The 14206-nt window shown below is 58.5% G+C and overlaps 1 protein-coding gene across 1 annotated transcript; it reads right to left on the bottom strand.

The window, feature by feature from the left end:
• Positions 1-317: 317 nt before the first annotated feature.
• On the bottom strand, positions 318-13000 carry LOC130858436 (basic proline-rich protein-like). Its single transcript, XM_057744843.1, has 7 exons — positions 12733-13000; positions 12352-12526; positions 8247-8457; positions 7956-8079; positions 6408-6613; positions 5511-5677; positions 318-492 (listed from the first exon to the last, which is right to left on the bottom strand). Exons 1-7 carry the CDS (start codon positions 12998-13000, stop codon positions 318-320), a joined length of 1326 nt encoding a protein of 441 aa, XP_057600826.1.
• Between the last annotated feature and the right edge of the window lie 1206 nt (positions 13001-14206).

Here is a 14206-nt window from a genome sequence, read left to right as displayed (position 1 = left end):
GAGCCAGGGGTAGTCTTGCAACTCAGTGGGGTCAAGTGAGGCCGAAAGGGGCCACAGAGTCACTGCAGGGAGAGGCAGCACCCTCCCTGCACGCGTGGCGCTTTCAAAGTGCACTGGGCTAAGCTCCCAGGATAGGTGCACGCGCGGGGACTCCGCTGAGCTGACTGCCCACTGTGTGCAGGCCCAGGCTGAAGAGCCTCCAGCTTGTGCTACCCGACCACCTCTTGGAGCTGCACAGCCCCTGGGGAGTGCGGCACAAGGAAGGCACCACCAGGGGAACTTTATTCATTCTCCGGCCGTGGTCTGTACATAAGAGGTTACGGGTCCCTCTGGTGGGGCACGGACTCTGCATTGCCAGGATCGTTCTCTGAGTCATCTTTGGGTCTGGGCACAGGCTGGAACTTGAGCAGGACAGGTGGGGTGAAGATGGAGGCCTTCACAGACAGGGCTGGCACCTCCTCGGGGCTGGCAGAGCCACCACAGGCCGAGGTCCTGTGCGGGAGACACGTAAGACACGGGTCCCCGAGGGGCAGGGCACCCAGGGCCGTGAGAGGAACCCAGGCAAAACCCAGGCTGAGGGACGGCCCTCAGAACATTCCTGCCACTGGAAATCTCTCCCGGGGATGTTTGCTCAAGGCTGTTCATTGCAGCAGTGTCTGGGACTGTGTAAACGTGGAGACCATGCCAATGTCCATCAGGGCACGGCTAAAGGAACCATGGCACGGCCATGCAGTGGACTGTTCCGCAGCTGTTTCAGGAATGAGGTTGGTCTGTACATCCCAGCAAGAAAAGACACCCCAATAGTACAGTAATGGAAAAAACAAATTGCTAAGAAGTACATGCAATATGATCCCGCCTTGATTTAAAAATTAGCCAATGTATTAGGACTTTTATATTGTACGTATTCGTGTCTATATTGTGAGCTTTTTTCCAGAGTATGTTGTGCTTTTGTAAACTTTTAAAAAACAGTTTAAAATAACCCGTTTTTGGTGATAGCACCAAGACAGCACAGCTCACTTAGAAAGCAGTACTTAACAGGAGGCTAAAAATGGTCCCCATGAATGAAATGTTTCAACAAGCAAGAGTAAATGGTGCTCCGTCTGCACGATGGGGTGGGTGTTCTGCGTCTTCGGTTACCTGTGAAATTCTAGGTATGTTTAACGACAGCGGAAGCAACACGTTGCAGAACCGGCTGCAGAGCTGCCCACAGGAAGCTCCTGATTACGTAACAAACTACTACCTGTGCACATACCCGCGCGTCCAAGGGAAACACCTCCTGCAAAACAGGAACACCGGCTGACAGTGGTTATTTCTAACCTTGGGAGTGAGAATGATGGGTATCTTTTTTGTGTAGTTTTCAAACTGTGTACAGTAAATAGATCCTGCTTTAGAATCTTAGAAAAGGTAGGGCTTTTCAAAAGTGTTCTTACCCTTTCGCTTGTAATTTCACTTCTAGAAATTCATCTGAGATTCAGGGACAACTTAGCACATAAAGACAGTGATGCCAGGGAATGTGATGGTGGTCCCGTGGTTAGGAGTCCACACTCTCACTGCCGAGGGCCCAGGTTCCATCCCTGATTGGGGAACTAAGATCCCACAAGCCAGAACAAAAAACAAACAAATCCCCCAGAGGCATCAGGTGCAAGAAGGGCAGGCTGACCTTCCCCCGTTTTCTTCCTGGAAGTGGGAGAGAACACGCTTATTCCCCCACTACCACCACAAACACAGGCGCAGACACGTGCTGAGCGAGGGCACGACACTCGCTGGACGTCTGTCACGCAGCCAAGGAAGCTAGCACTCAACAGCCCGACGAGAAGTGCACAGCTCCTCGGGGCCTTAATGTTAAGTGCCAGAGGCGAGATTTTAACATGGCGTTGTCTGATTGAACCATGATTGTATTAAACCGTGCCTAGAGAGAACTAGAAGATCCCTCCAGAGAAACGCCCTGTGGCGACCTGCCCCACTGTGGCCCCGCTGTTCTCGAGGCCCTGATGGTGCTCAATGCTTTACTGCAAAGCTTGGCTGTGTCGCCTCATCGCCAGCCACCACTGCTCTGTCACCTTCCTGCGCCTCCACCCCACCTCCTTCCCGTGTGACAGCCTCTTAGACACAGTTCCTGGGTCTACACACTCACATGTCATAGATTTCTGCACAGTACTCCATACTCACGTGAACGCACGCGTGAGCTGTTTCCAGTCTTGTGTTTTTAACTGACGCTGCCGTGAACGTTTTTAGACACAGTCGCTTGTTTCTTTACCTCAACCCTCCCTTGGGGCCAGGTTCCAGGATGCAAAATACTAGGCTGAAGAATGTGAGAACCTCCACGGCTCCTGACATGTTCTGACAGATTTTCATAGGACTACGCCTTAATTTTTGTGCTTTCAAGGAGACCACCAAGGAGGGGCTCCGTGCTTCCAACGCAGGAGGTGCGGGTTTGATCCCTGGTCGGGGAACTAAGATCCCTCGTGCCGCGCAGTGCGGCCAAAAAAGTTTAAAAATATACAAAAATAAAGGAGACGATGGAGAAAGTGAAAGACAATCCACAGGGTGGGAGGAAATGTTTGCAAATCATATGTCCGGTGGGGGACTTGTGTCTCTGGCACTTCCGCCAAATATGAAATACACAGTTGCCCCGTGGCCTAGCGAAAAGTGCCTCCCCTAAAACTGAAAACTGCGTCTTCACAAAATCGTACACACAAATGTTCACAACAGCATTACTCACAGGAGCCAAAACTGGAAACAACTCAAATGTCCGTCGACGGAAGAATGGACCAAAAAAATATGGTATATCCATACAAGGGAGTACTAGTCAACCATAAAAAGAAAGTCAACCCGCAGAATGTCCACCACCAAGAGTGAACCCTCACGGAAACTCTAGACTTTGGGTCTAAATGACATGTCAGTGTAGGTTTGTCAGTTATAACAGATGCACCACTCAGTTGGGGGTGTTGATAATGAGGAAGGCTGCAGGTGAGCAGGGGATATGTGACAAATCTACCTTCCTCTCACTTTTTTTGTGAACCTAAAACTACTTTAAAGTCTTGGGAGTTCCCTAGTGGCCTAGTGGCTAGGATTCCAGGCTTCACAGCTGCGGCCGGGGTTCAATCTCTGGTCAAGGAACTGAGATCGCACAAGCCACATGGCATGGCCAAAAAACCCCCAAAAAACAAAAAACAAAAAGTTCACTCTTAGAAATTAAAAAAAGAAGGGGGACTTCCCTGGTGGCACAGGGAAGTTAAGAATCCACCTGCCAATGCAGGGGACACGGGTTCAATCCCTGCCCCAGGAAGATCCCACGTGCTATAGAGCAACTAAGCCCATGTGCCACAACTACTGAGCCTGCGCTCTAGAGTCCGTGAGCCACAACTATTGAGCCCATGTGCCACAACTACTGAGACTGCTTTACAGCCTGTGAGCCACAACTATTGAGACTGTGCTTTACAGCCCATGAGCCACAACTATTGAGCCCACCAGCCACAACTACTGAAGCCCACATGCCTGGAGCCCATGCTCCACAACAAGAGAAGCCACTGAAATGAGAGGTCTGCACACCACAATGAAGAGTGGCCTCTGCTCGCTGCAGCTGGAGAAAGCCCACACGCAGCAACGAAGACCCAATGCAAGAACTTTTTGGTGGCGCAGTGGTTAAGAAATCACCTGTCAGTGCAGGCAACACGAGTTTGAGCCCTGGTCTGGGAAGATTCCACATGCTGCAGAGCAACTAAGTCCGTGTGACACAACTAGTGAACCTGCACTCTAGAGCCTGCAAGCCACAACTACTGAACCCTCATGCCACAACTACTGAAGCCCATGTGCCTAGAGCCTGTGCTCCACAACAAGAGAAGCCACGGCAATAAGGAGCCCATGCACCACAATGTAGTGTAGCCCCGGCTCCCCACAGCTAGAGAAAGCCCATGTGTAGCAACGAAGACCCAACGCAGCCAATAAAATTAATTAAAAACATAGACCCAATGTAGCCAATAAATAAACAAATTTGGAAAAAAAAAAAAAGAAGAGCAACTTCCCTGGTGGTCCAGTGGGTTAGACTCCGTGCTCCCAATGCAGGGGGCCTGGATTCGATCTCCAGTCGGGGAACGAGATCCCACACACACACCGCAGCTAAGAAGCCTGTGCCACAACCAGAGATTCCGCATGCCACAACAAAGACCCAGCACAGCCAAATAAATAAATATTAAAAAAAAAAAAGAAATGCAGTACTGACACGTGCTACAACATGGGTGAACTTTGCCAATGTTGTGCTGAGAGAAGCCAGTCACAAAAGACCAATTTATGGTATGGTTTCATTTACATATAATGTCCAGAACTGGCAGACCTATAGTGACAGAAACTAGGTCAGTGGTTGCCTAGGACTGGGGGAGAGGAAGGGATGACTAGGCAGAGCGCAGAGGACTTTTAGGGCGGGGAGAAGATTCTGTATGACGCTATAGTGGACATGTGTCGTTACACGTGTGTCTAAAACCACAGGATGTACAGCACCAGGAGTGACCCCTGACGTGAACGATGGACGTTCACAGTTTGTATCAAAGGCGCCGCTCTCTCAGGGTGCCGATCGGCGGTGGGAAGGCTGTGCACTGGGGGAGGGCAGAGGGATGTGGAACCCTCTGTACTTGCAGCTCACTTTTACTGTAAACCCTAAGCTACTCTAAAAAGTAAAATCTACTGGAAAATTTTAAAAAGAACGATTCCTGCGACAACATGGATGAACCGTAAAAACATTACACAAGTGAAAGCCGCCAGATACAAAAGACCACGTATCTTATGATTCCATTTACAGCACGTGTCCACAACAAGCGAAGGTAGAGACAGGAAGTGCTGGAAAAGGGAATATGGGTTTCCAGGGTGACGAAAGTGTGCAAAGATTGACTGTGGTGATGCTTTCATAACTGTGGCCACACTAAAGAACACAGAACTGTGTGTGTGTGTGTGTGTGTGTGTGTGTGTTTACACTTGTTTTTTGTTTTTTTTTTTGGCCACACCATGTGGCTTCTGGGATCTTAGTCCCCCAACCAGGGATCAAACCTGTGCCCCCTGCAGTGGAAGTGCGGAGCTCTAACCACTGGACAACCAGGTAATTCCCAAGAATTGTATATTTTAAATGGTTGAGTTCTATGTCGTGTGAAACTATTCAAAATCTCAGTAAAACTATTCAAAAAAAAGTCATCTGAGGCAATGAAGCAGCCAATCTAAATACTCAATGACATGGGAAGTACCTGACAAAAACAGGTGATAAAGGAAAAAAAAACATATTCAGTAAATCCCTGCTTTGCAAAACACACACGTAGATAAATCACGGGGGTGCCCACAGCTGATGGAATCTTTGCCTTTCTGCTGGCCTCGGGGCTGTGTTTCCCATTTCCCACCATTACAAACACCAGGAAGGGGAAGCGACTTTCCAGCACCCCTGATGACAGCAGGGTCCTTCCTGGAAGTGGGAGGGACCCTCACACTGAGCATCCTTTCAGCCCCAGAAGGCTCAGAGGCACACTTACCAGGGGAAGCCAGGGCAGCGGAGCTTGTGCGTGTTGCTCCCGGCCAAGTAGGAGAAGTGGAAGCCTCCAGGGTTGAGGACCAAGGGGGTCAGGTCGACCACGCGGCTGCAGGACAGGGTGGGGCAGGACACACGCAGCTCTGGGCTCCTCCAGGGGCGCCTCCCCAGCTTCGGGGGCCGGGGGGGGCTCCGTACACAGGCAGACCTCTGAGCCCCGACTCCTCCCCAAGACCAGGAGGGGAAGGACCACTCGATTGCGGGAGGGGAGGGAACCCCAGCCCAGCTGGCACACAGCAGGCTCCCCCAAACCCTCCGTCTCATTTGCCTCGAGCCCAGAATAAATCCTCCCACCTCTTTGGGTTCGATGACAGGCCAGTCCAGTTTAATTTCACTTCAGACCTCGAAACTCCCAATTTCTCCATCTGCAGGAAACAAAGGAAACTTTATGACACGTCCTCCTTGTCATGGAGAGAAACACCTTCTCCAAGAACTCTGAGAACGCTGTGCCTTTCAGACAATCAGCAAACATGTCAGGCTCGTCCTCGGTGCCACCCGGAGCTTGGCGTTAGGGGCACAGGGCACAGGATGGGGTCTGGGAGCCCACAGAGGAGGTCAGGAGGGGCAGGCGAGTAGGAAGGGCATGCAGAGACACTCAGAGGGTGGCCTGGAGAATGACACCCACGGGGAGAGGCGGCGTCAGGCCTCCCCTGGGAGCCCCAGGATGTGGCCAAGGACACTGAGGCCAGGCTGGTGGAGCCCCGTGCCTCCCCCAACCTGACTCTGCAAGCAGAGCAGCCCCCTTTCAACTGCTTTATCTACTGTTGCCTGCAGAGGGCGTTCTGGGAGCCACTGCCATGGACCCGGGAATCGCTGGGGTGCTTCTCCCAGGGCCACTGACCGACGTGCTGGGCAGCGGAGGGAAGGGGCCAAAGACCCTGGGCATAGTGTAGACAGCGGGTGATGGGGCCCCCATGGAGGCCACGGTGGTGGCAGGTGGTGGCGGTGGCAGCGGGGTTGGTGGCAGGCCCGGGGAGCGCGACCGGTCCCACGAGAGGATGGGTTCTGGTTTTCTCGATTTTGGCTTCCTTCTCTTCTTCCTGGCATCTGGGACAGAAGGTGTCAGTGAGCGCCTGCCCCGAGGCCTCAACAGGTTGGGGTGGGGGACAAACACAGGCCCTCCAACAAGGAGGGGCGGCGGGCCCACAAAGGGCACCACGGGCGACGGGCGCCACCGCGCGCCACCGCACCGTCCCCACAACCGTCCCACGGGGAAAGGATACTTTTGTCTCTACCACGAGTGGAACAGGACACTCGAACTGCACGGGGCACAGGCAGGAGCCACGCCTTCCAGGGCAAAATTTCACAGGAAGTGATAGAGTGTCACTGCCAAGGAAGGCTGGCTTGACCAGAGCAGGATGGCCTGCCACCCACCCTCCTAAGCATGGCACAAAGCCACCGAGTCAGCCAGCACCCCGGAAGGAAGTCTAGGCCCCAGACAGCGAGCCAGGGCATCCTGGGCGTGTGCAAAGGGCCCACGGGGAAGAAGTCTTGCGGAGGCAGACTCGGGGAGGGACCTGGGGCCTGCGCCCCTCCTGCCCCCCTGTTGAGATGAGTCTGGGTCTTTCTATTGCTCAAGGCTAGAGCCCACCAACAAAGGAGGAGTTAACATGCTCCTCCTGCAGCCCCCCGACAGCCCATCTGCAACGAGATAAGCACTGCCAGGGAGCGCTGGCTGGCGGATAAGCCGCTGCACCTGGAGCAACCCTGCCCTGAGTCCCAATCCAGCTCCATCCCTCTTGTGTGGCCTACACACACGGCACAACCTCCCAGGGCCTCCACTTCCTCTTCTGTAAAACAGGGATAAATAACTCCACATCGATGCGGCGGGAGGCTGCGGTAACTGCTACACATGCTGTGGTCCGGCTGCCGGATGAAATGGCCTGCCACTCCCCGCTCCCTAGACTTGCTGGGGCCCCCCCTCCATGTGATGCGGGACCAAGGAGCCCACCACCACCGTACAGCCCTGAACACCGGACACACCCAAGGACCGAATCTAAACCTCATCAAGGCTTTAGAACAACTGTCGGAGAAATCCAGGCAGCAGGGACAAAGCAAACACACCCGCGGACCCAGCCAACAGATGCAAACCCATCGACTGGGTACCGTAAAGGACAACACAGTTCTTTATCCATGGAATCAGGGAAAAGTGAGGGCATCCGGGCCAGAATCCTCGTTTCCCATTCCTGTGTGGCCACTAATGCGGCCGCCTCTCATTTCACTCTTGCGCGTCCCAACGTGGACACGAATTTGCCTCCCACCCAAACAACGCGCGGGTCTCGCGGGGTCCTGATCGACAGACCAAGGGCAGAAAGGCTTCTGCGGACCACCGGGGAGGTGCGAATCAGGCCGGCCAGGCCGCTGGAGCCCAGCGCGGGGGCAGCCTCACCCTGGGCGTAGAGGTGCACGCGGTGGATGCGCCTCTTCAGCTGCTCCAGGCGCTGCTGCATCTCCGGGGCGCCCATGCTGTTGCAACAGTTCAGCTCCCCCTGGACGGCACTGGAGACCTTGGCCTGCGACGGCAACGGGAGAGGCAGGGCGGAGGAAGCCGGACGCGTGAGCCGCCTGGCCGCGGCGCTCCCCCGGCCGCGGCCTTCGGGGAGACCCCACCCAGCAGCTCAGCGGCCCGACGCCGGCTCCCCGCACCCAGAGGAAGGAGAGGAGCCCGCGCCGCTCGCGCTCGGCCAGCTTGCCCTTGCGCACCACCCTCTCGGCCAGCGCCGGGTTGCGGTCGAGGCTGCGGAAGAGGCGGCGCAGCGCGCGCTCCGTGTAGGTCGCTGCCTGCCTCTCGAACTCCTCCAAGGAGATGGGCTGGCAGAAGGTCACGCTCTGGGGGAACTCGCTGTCGAACTCGTCCAGGACCTCCATGCTCGAGGGCTTCGGCGGCTCGGCTGCCTGGGGGCGGAGCGGCCGTCGGGGCGGGGACCCCGGGGTCCGGGCGCGCCCACCCCACCCGCCCCAGGCGGGGAGAAGGGAGACCCCCGAGGGCCGGAGCTCGGGCCACCATCCAGACGGGGCCCCCGGGGTCCGGGCGCGCCCACCCCACCCGCCTGGGCCAGGGAGAGGAGAGGGCGGCCCCCGAGGGCCTGGGCTTGGGTCCCAGTCGGGCCAGGCCTGGGGACGCACCGCTGTCCCCCAGCCGCCGCGCCGCCGCCTGGACGGCTCCGGGAGCCGCGGGAGCGCGTGGGCCTATCCGCGCCGGACGGCCGCACGTGACAATGCCCGCCGCTCTGCGCATGCGCCCTCACACCTTGACGGCGCGGACGCCGCCGCAAGCAGGCCGAGGCCCGCCCCGCGGGGTCGCGCCCGTGGCCACACCAGCGCTCACAACTTGCTTAGGGCCCTCGCCCCCGGCCGGCCTCCAGGCCCGCGCATCCCAGCTGCTCCCCTCCCCCTCACGGCCTATAGACAAGGCCCCGGGGACTTCTCTCTGCCCCCCAATCCTCTAGCCCCGGACTTTTCACCTCTTCTCTCCTGACTTCCTCTCCAGCTTCTATCGTCTCCCCTCCCCTCATGAGGGTCCGATCTCTCTCTTTTTTTAATTTATTGGCTGTGTTGGGTCTTCCTTGCTGCACACGGGCTCCCCGTAGCGCGGAGAGCCAGGGCTACTCTTCTCTGCCGTGCGTGAGCTTCTCATCGTGGTGGCCTCTCTTGCTGCGGAGCTTGGGCTCCAGTAGTTGCGGAGCGTGGGCTCATCATTAGTTGTGGCTCCTGGGCTCCAGAGCTCAGGCTCAGTAGTTGTGGCCCCCGGGCCCAGCTGCTCCGCAGCACGTGGGTTCCTCCTAGACCAGGGATTGAACCCTTCTCCCCTGCATTGGCAGGCAGGCTCTCAACCACTGTGCTACCAGGGAAGCCCCCGTCCTCTCTTAACCATAACTTCTTAGACACCTTACCCACTTCTTAGGCCCAACCCAGACCTGTTGACATAACTAAACCCAAGTCCCTTGAGCTACATCTAAGTGTCCCCCAGGGACGTTTCCTGGGCATCTCACGCTCGGCACATCCATATTGGCACACAGCTTCTTCCCTCCCACCGCGAAACCTGTTTCTCTTTTCCCTCTCCTACTTGGTCAGTGGCGGGCACCACCATCCACCCCAGCTGCTGACAGGGGTGGGGTGCACCCTGAACTGCTTTGTTCTGGTCTCCTCCTCACCCCCTCCCATCAGCCCTGCGATTTTTCACCTCCTCCCACCAAACCACCAGCCCTCAGCTCTCCCCAGCACAGGAGGTGGCATTCACTTCCTCTTGCTTTGAGATCACAAGATAGAGGTGGACACAACCAAGGCGGGAGAAGGTCTGGCCTGTGCACCTTGCCTAGGGGTGCAGGCAAACAGATACACCTGCATCCAAATCTCCATCCTGCCGCCTGCCCCCATGTGACTTACAAGATCAGACTTGGCTTTAAAACACATAGTGTGTGCCTTTTTAAAAACAGGACAGGCATCCTCAGAGAGGTCAGGCAGAGCCCTGACTGACACCCCCATCATGTTACACTTATAATACTTCACACTTTCAATGTTTATTTGGATTTTTTAAGTGTATTGTGCCAGGCACTGCCGAGAAAGAAAAGACTACATGTTCCCTGCCTTAAGGGCTCCCCGTCTACAGAGGGCTTCAGCCACGGAGAAAAATGTGATCTAACAGGCTCTGGTGAAGGAACATTGGATGCCTTGGAGCCCAGGGAAGGCTTCCCGTAGGAGGGGGCATTTGAGCAGAGTCCGGAGTTCACAGGCCTCTCTCAGCAAGGGCAGGAGACAGCTAGCTGCATGAGGGTCTTTGGCTAATAGGTAGAGAATCTGCACGGGAGCAAGGGGTGGCCACCTGCAGCCATGGGCCTGAGTCAGGTGACCTTGGGATGGAGGAACCCCAAAGGGTCACACCTACGGGACAGAGAAGCATGTGTCATTTCCCCCCATCCTCCCCGGGATGCCAGGGTTTCTACCCCAGGGTGGGGGTGAAGCCAGAGTCCCTCTGTGCTCAGCCATCGGTGAGAGGTACTCCCAAATGCTCATCTGGAGACCTGGGTCTCCTCTCAAAGAGACAGGCTTGAGTGGCTGTCACTGGACACAGAATATCTTTTCTGTCTGGTCCTGATGCTGGAGGTGGCCCTGCAAGCACACCTGGGGCCAGGCTCCTTGGCAGTTCGGCTCCAATCGCCCCCGATCCCAGCTGGGAGGCTGGGCGTGCTGGGCGCTTCCCAGTCCCTGCTGCAGGCCGAGGGCAGCACACACCCCTGTAAGAGAACAAGTGGGCACGGCGGGAGGGCATTAACTGCAGGCTTCATATCCCAAGTCCACTGTCCACCCCAGAGAGTGGAGAACCCAGGAGAACATTCTCTCCAGAGCCTGGCCCTCCCCAGGCTTTCCAGGAGGGCTGGGCCCAGGGCACCTCCACGTAGTCCAGGTTGGTCAAGCCAGGCCCAGGCGGACCCTCTGTGTAAAGCAGTGGCCCTCTTTCTCCCCAGAGTCCTGACCAAACCTCAAGCCCCCAGGCTTACCTGGGAGCTGGCTGCAAAGATCCTCTTCAAACCACAGCTTTTCTGAGTTGGGGGCCTCTGTCCCTTCCCCTGTCCAGGCACGACCCAGATGGGCAGATTGGGAGAGGACCCCCCAGCACTGCCCTCGCCTGATCCTCCGACGGAGCGTCGGGCCCAGCTCCGCACCTACACCGTACTGCTGGCTAGTGGAGTGAGGCAGCAAGACTCCCGCCCCCCAGGCGCTGCGGGTGGGGGGCTGGGCCTGACCGATGCCCTTTCATCATTGCACTGCTTCCCAGTGGCCTACAGTAGTGCAACAGGGAAAGAGTGTCAGGCAGGCCCGCCAGCGCCTCTCCCAGTGGTCAGTGCGGATCTGAGACCTGGAAGGCAGGCCCACTGGGGCGGGGCCTCTGCCTGGGGAAAGGGTGCCCTCTGACCCCAGAGGCCCAGGCCCGGCCAGGATCTCAAGTTTCCATGGAGAAGAGAGCTGGAGCTGGGCAGGGGGGAGGGGAGGGCCTGCAGGTCCAGGGGCCCCGCCTGGGGAGGGGAAGTGGCATTGTGGGGGAAGGGGTCCCCAAGGCTGGTCCCAGATGCTTTGACAATATCATTGCACTGCTCCTCAAAGCACAGTAGTGCAACCTCGTCAGAGCACCTGCGGCCAGCAGCGGGGGACCCCCACCGCCCCCAATACACTCAGAGCGGGAAGCTCAACCGTGGGTGGGTGGGTGGGGCTAGGGGCCCATCCCTAGACAGCAGGACGGGGAGGGGATTTCAGCGGTGCTGCCTGTCCTCGGCGTCCTCAGGACCCCAGGGGGGTCGGACCTTCCCCAGCACCCTCCAGATTGCCGTGGGGTTGCGACCCCAGACTGAGGGCCGCTCCAGAACCTGAGCGGGAGCGGACCGGGGAGAGGGCGCACACACAAAGGGAGAGGGGCCCGCGCTCCACCGCGGTCCGAAACCCGCTGCGCCCGGGGCGGGTGGGGGGGATATAGCCCGCCGCCCCTGCGCCCCTCCCCGGCCCGCGGCTCCGGGAGGAGAAGGGTGGCCCCACTCCGGGCCGGCGCGCCCCTGCCGGCTCGGGCCCCCATCCCTGGCCCCTGGCTCCTGGCCCCCAACTTGGGCTCCGCATTCTGTCCCCAGAGATGCCCCGCCCGGCGGCCCGGAGCGGACGAGAGGAACGGGGGGCTTCCCGCCCCTCTGGGGCCCGCTGCCCGGAGCGGGCGCCCGGGGTCTGGGCTGCGCGCCTCCACACCGCCCGCCGGGGAGGGCCGCCCTGCCCGCGCCCCCACCTCGGACCCGGCTACTCACGCGGCGGGAGGCCCCTTCCGCCCCGGGCCGGGACAGGCCTCGGGAGGCTGCGCGGGGAGGTCCGGGCGGCCGCCCGCCAGCGCCGCCCCCCAGGACCACCCCGCACCTCGTGGCGCGCGCTCGCCGCCGGCTCCATCTTTAACCCGCTGACAGGCGGCGGCCCGGCCCCCGGCTCCTTAGCATAGCGCCGCGCTCATTGGCCGGCGCCGGCCGGGGCTTCGCCTCCCGCTCGCCCATTGGCTGAGGCCGGCGCGATTTCAAAATAGCCTGCGGGCCGGGATTGGCCGGGCGCGGGCCGGGGCTGCGGCTCCGCGGTTTTCACAATGAGTGCCACAAGCACTGTCTCCCCATTCATAACTTATCAAAGGGAACTTTGCCCGCCTTTTCGCAGCTCGCGTCTCCGCGGGTTGTCTCGCCGTGCGGGCGAGCGCGCTTGGAAGCCCCGGGGCGGGGGGGGTGCCGCTGGCCGCGCAGCCAAGCCCGCTGGGGAGGGGGCCACGACCGGAGGAAAATGTCCCGACCCGGGGTCGAGCGTGCAGCGGCCGCGCCGCAGGCTGCGCCGTTTTGCAAACTGCAATTGCTCCCTGTGCCTCCCGGAGGGCGTGCTCGGCTGCGGTGGGCTTCCCGGCTGGGGGAGCCCCCTGCCCATCCAACCCCCACCGCATCGCCCGACTTGACCCAAATGAGATTTGTCTGAAGCCACCGGATGGGCCTGGCTGCGGGACCCGCTCTTGGAGTCCCTGGAGCCTTGTGGGTCTGTGGGAGGCAAGGGGAAGGGGGCGTCGCTTGCGTCCCTGCGTGAGTGTGGATAAGTGTTCATTCAATGCTTCCCCGGCGCTGATGGCCCGGAAGGATGCGCACGGCCCGCCCGGCCCTCACAGAGCTGCAGGGTGTGTGTTGGAGGGGGTGGTGCTTAGGCTACTGCGCATCTGGGCCCCCTCCTCTTTTATTCTCTCAGTCCAGTGGCTGAGAGTAAATGCTTTGGAGGCAGGCAGAGCTGGGTTTGAATCTTCAGCAACCTCGGTTGCCGCCTCTGCAAAATTAAGACAGTAATGGAATGTGCTGTGCTTCCTAGGGTTGTTGCGAGGAGCAAAGGAGATGCTGTGTACATCGGCGCAGTGCCGGGCACTTAGTTCTCAATAAACGAGGGCTCGGCTGCCGCTGCTGCGGTGTTAATATTTGGTCTTGTCCTGCATTCTGCCTGCAGCCGTCTCACCTGCTCCCACAGCTTTGGCCTTGATTTCCCCAGGATTCCCACACGCTGTGCACTGTTGGAGTCTGCTGTTAATTAACGCGCCTCACTTTTGTGTGTGTGGTGGTAGGGAGCTAACAGACGCAGAAGTGGGCTCTCACAGCCCAGCGGGGCCAGGGATGGACCAGCGCAGTGCCCCTTCGATTAAACTGCTGGCGCCCCGCCCACACCCCCTTGGCACTCACCTCAAACAAGAGGATGCTCCCTGCTGGCACCTGCGGCTCTGCCTGAGGGCTTCATTCTGGCGGTACGATACTGGGCAAGCGGGACGTGCTGCAGTGACCCCCCCCCACCTGTCCAGCAGCCCAGAGCCAACGGGAGAAGATATGCTGGTTGGATAAGCAGCCCCGGCTTTCTTGCCCTGCGTTGGGATGACTTTGATGCGTCTTCTACACGGGGGCCCAGCGCTCCCCGCCGGATGATCTAGCTACCAGCAGGGGTAACTTGCTCTGTGATGCAACCTTCACCTGCTCCTCTCAGCCGCACTCCTCTGCCCCAGTGTTTTCTGGGATCACCTCACAACCACCTGCTTACACTCCTGTCTCGGGTCAGGTGAGTGATGGGAGAGACGTGGGGGCTGTAGATGATGCTCAGAGCAGGAGC

The sequence above is a fragment of the Hippopotamus amphibius genome, chromosome 8, assembly GCF_030028045.1.
Source record: "Hippopotamus amphibius kiboko isolate mHipAmp2 chromosome 8, mHipAmp2.hap2, whole genome shotgun sequence".
Classification (NCBI taxonomy): Eukaryota; Metazoa; Chordata; class Mammalia; order Artiodactyla; family Hippopotamidae; genus Hippopotamus; species Hippopotamus amphibius.
The sequence above is the reverse complement of the archived record's forward strand: the minus strand, read 5'-3'. Positions and strand labels throughout refer to the sequence as shown.

What these genes read in the sequence shown, in the direction of transcription:
- LOC130858436 (XM_057744843.1), bottom strand. Translation starts at nt 13,000, where the DNA reads ATGGGCAGGGGGCTCCCCCAGCCGGGAAGCCCACCGCAGCCGAGCACG. An exon ending in GAGACGCGAGCTGCGAAAAG is followed by an intron (nt 12,527 to 12,732) that starts GCGGGCAAAGTT and finishes CGCTATGCTAAG; the next exon opens with GAGCCGGGGGCCGGGCCGCC. An exon ending in CGCTGCCCTGGCTTCCCCTG is followed by an intron (nt 493 to 5,510) that starts GTAAGTGTGCCT and finishes TCTCCCGCACAG; the next exon opens with GACCTCGGCCTGTGGTGGCT.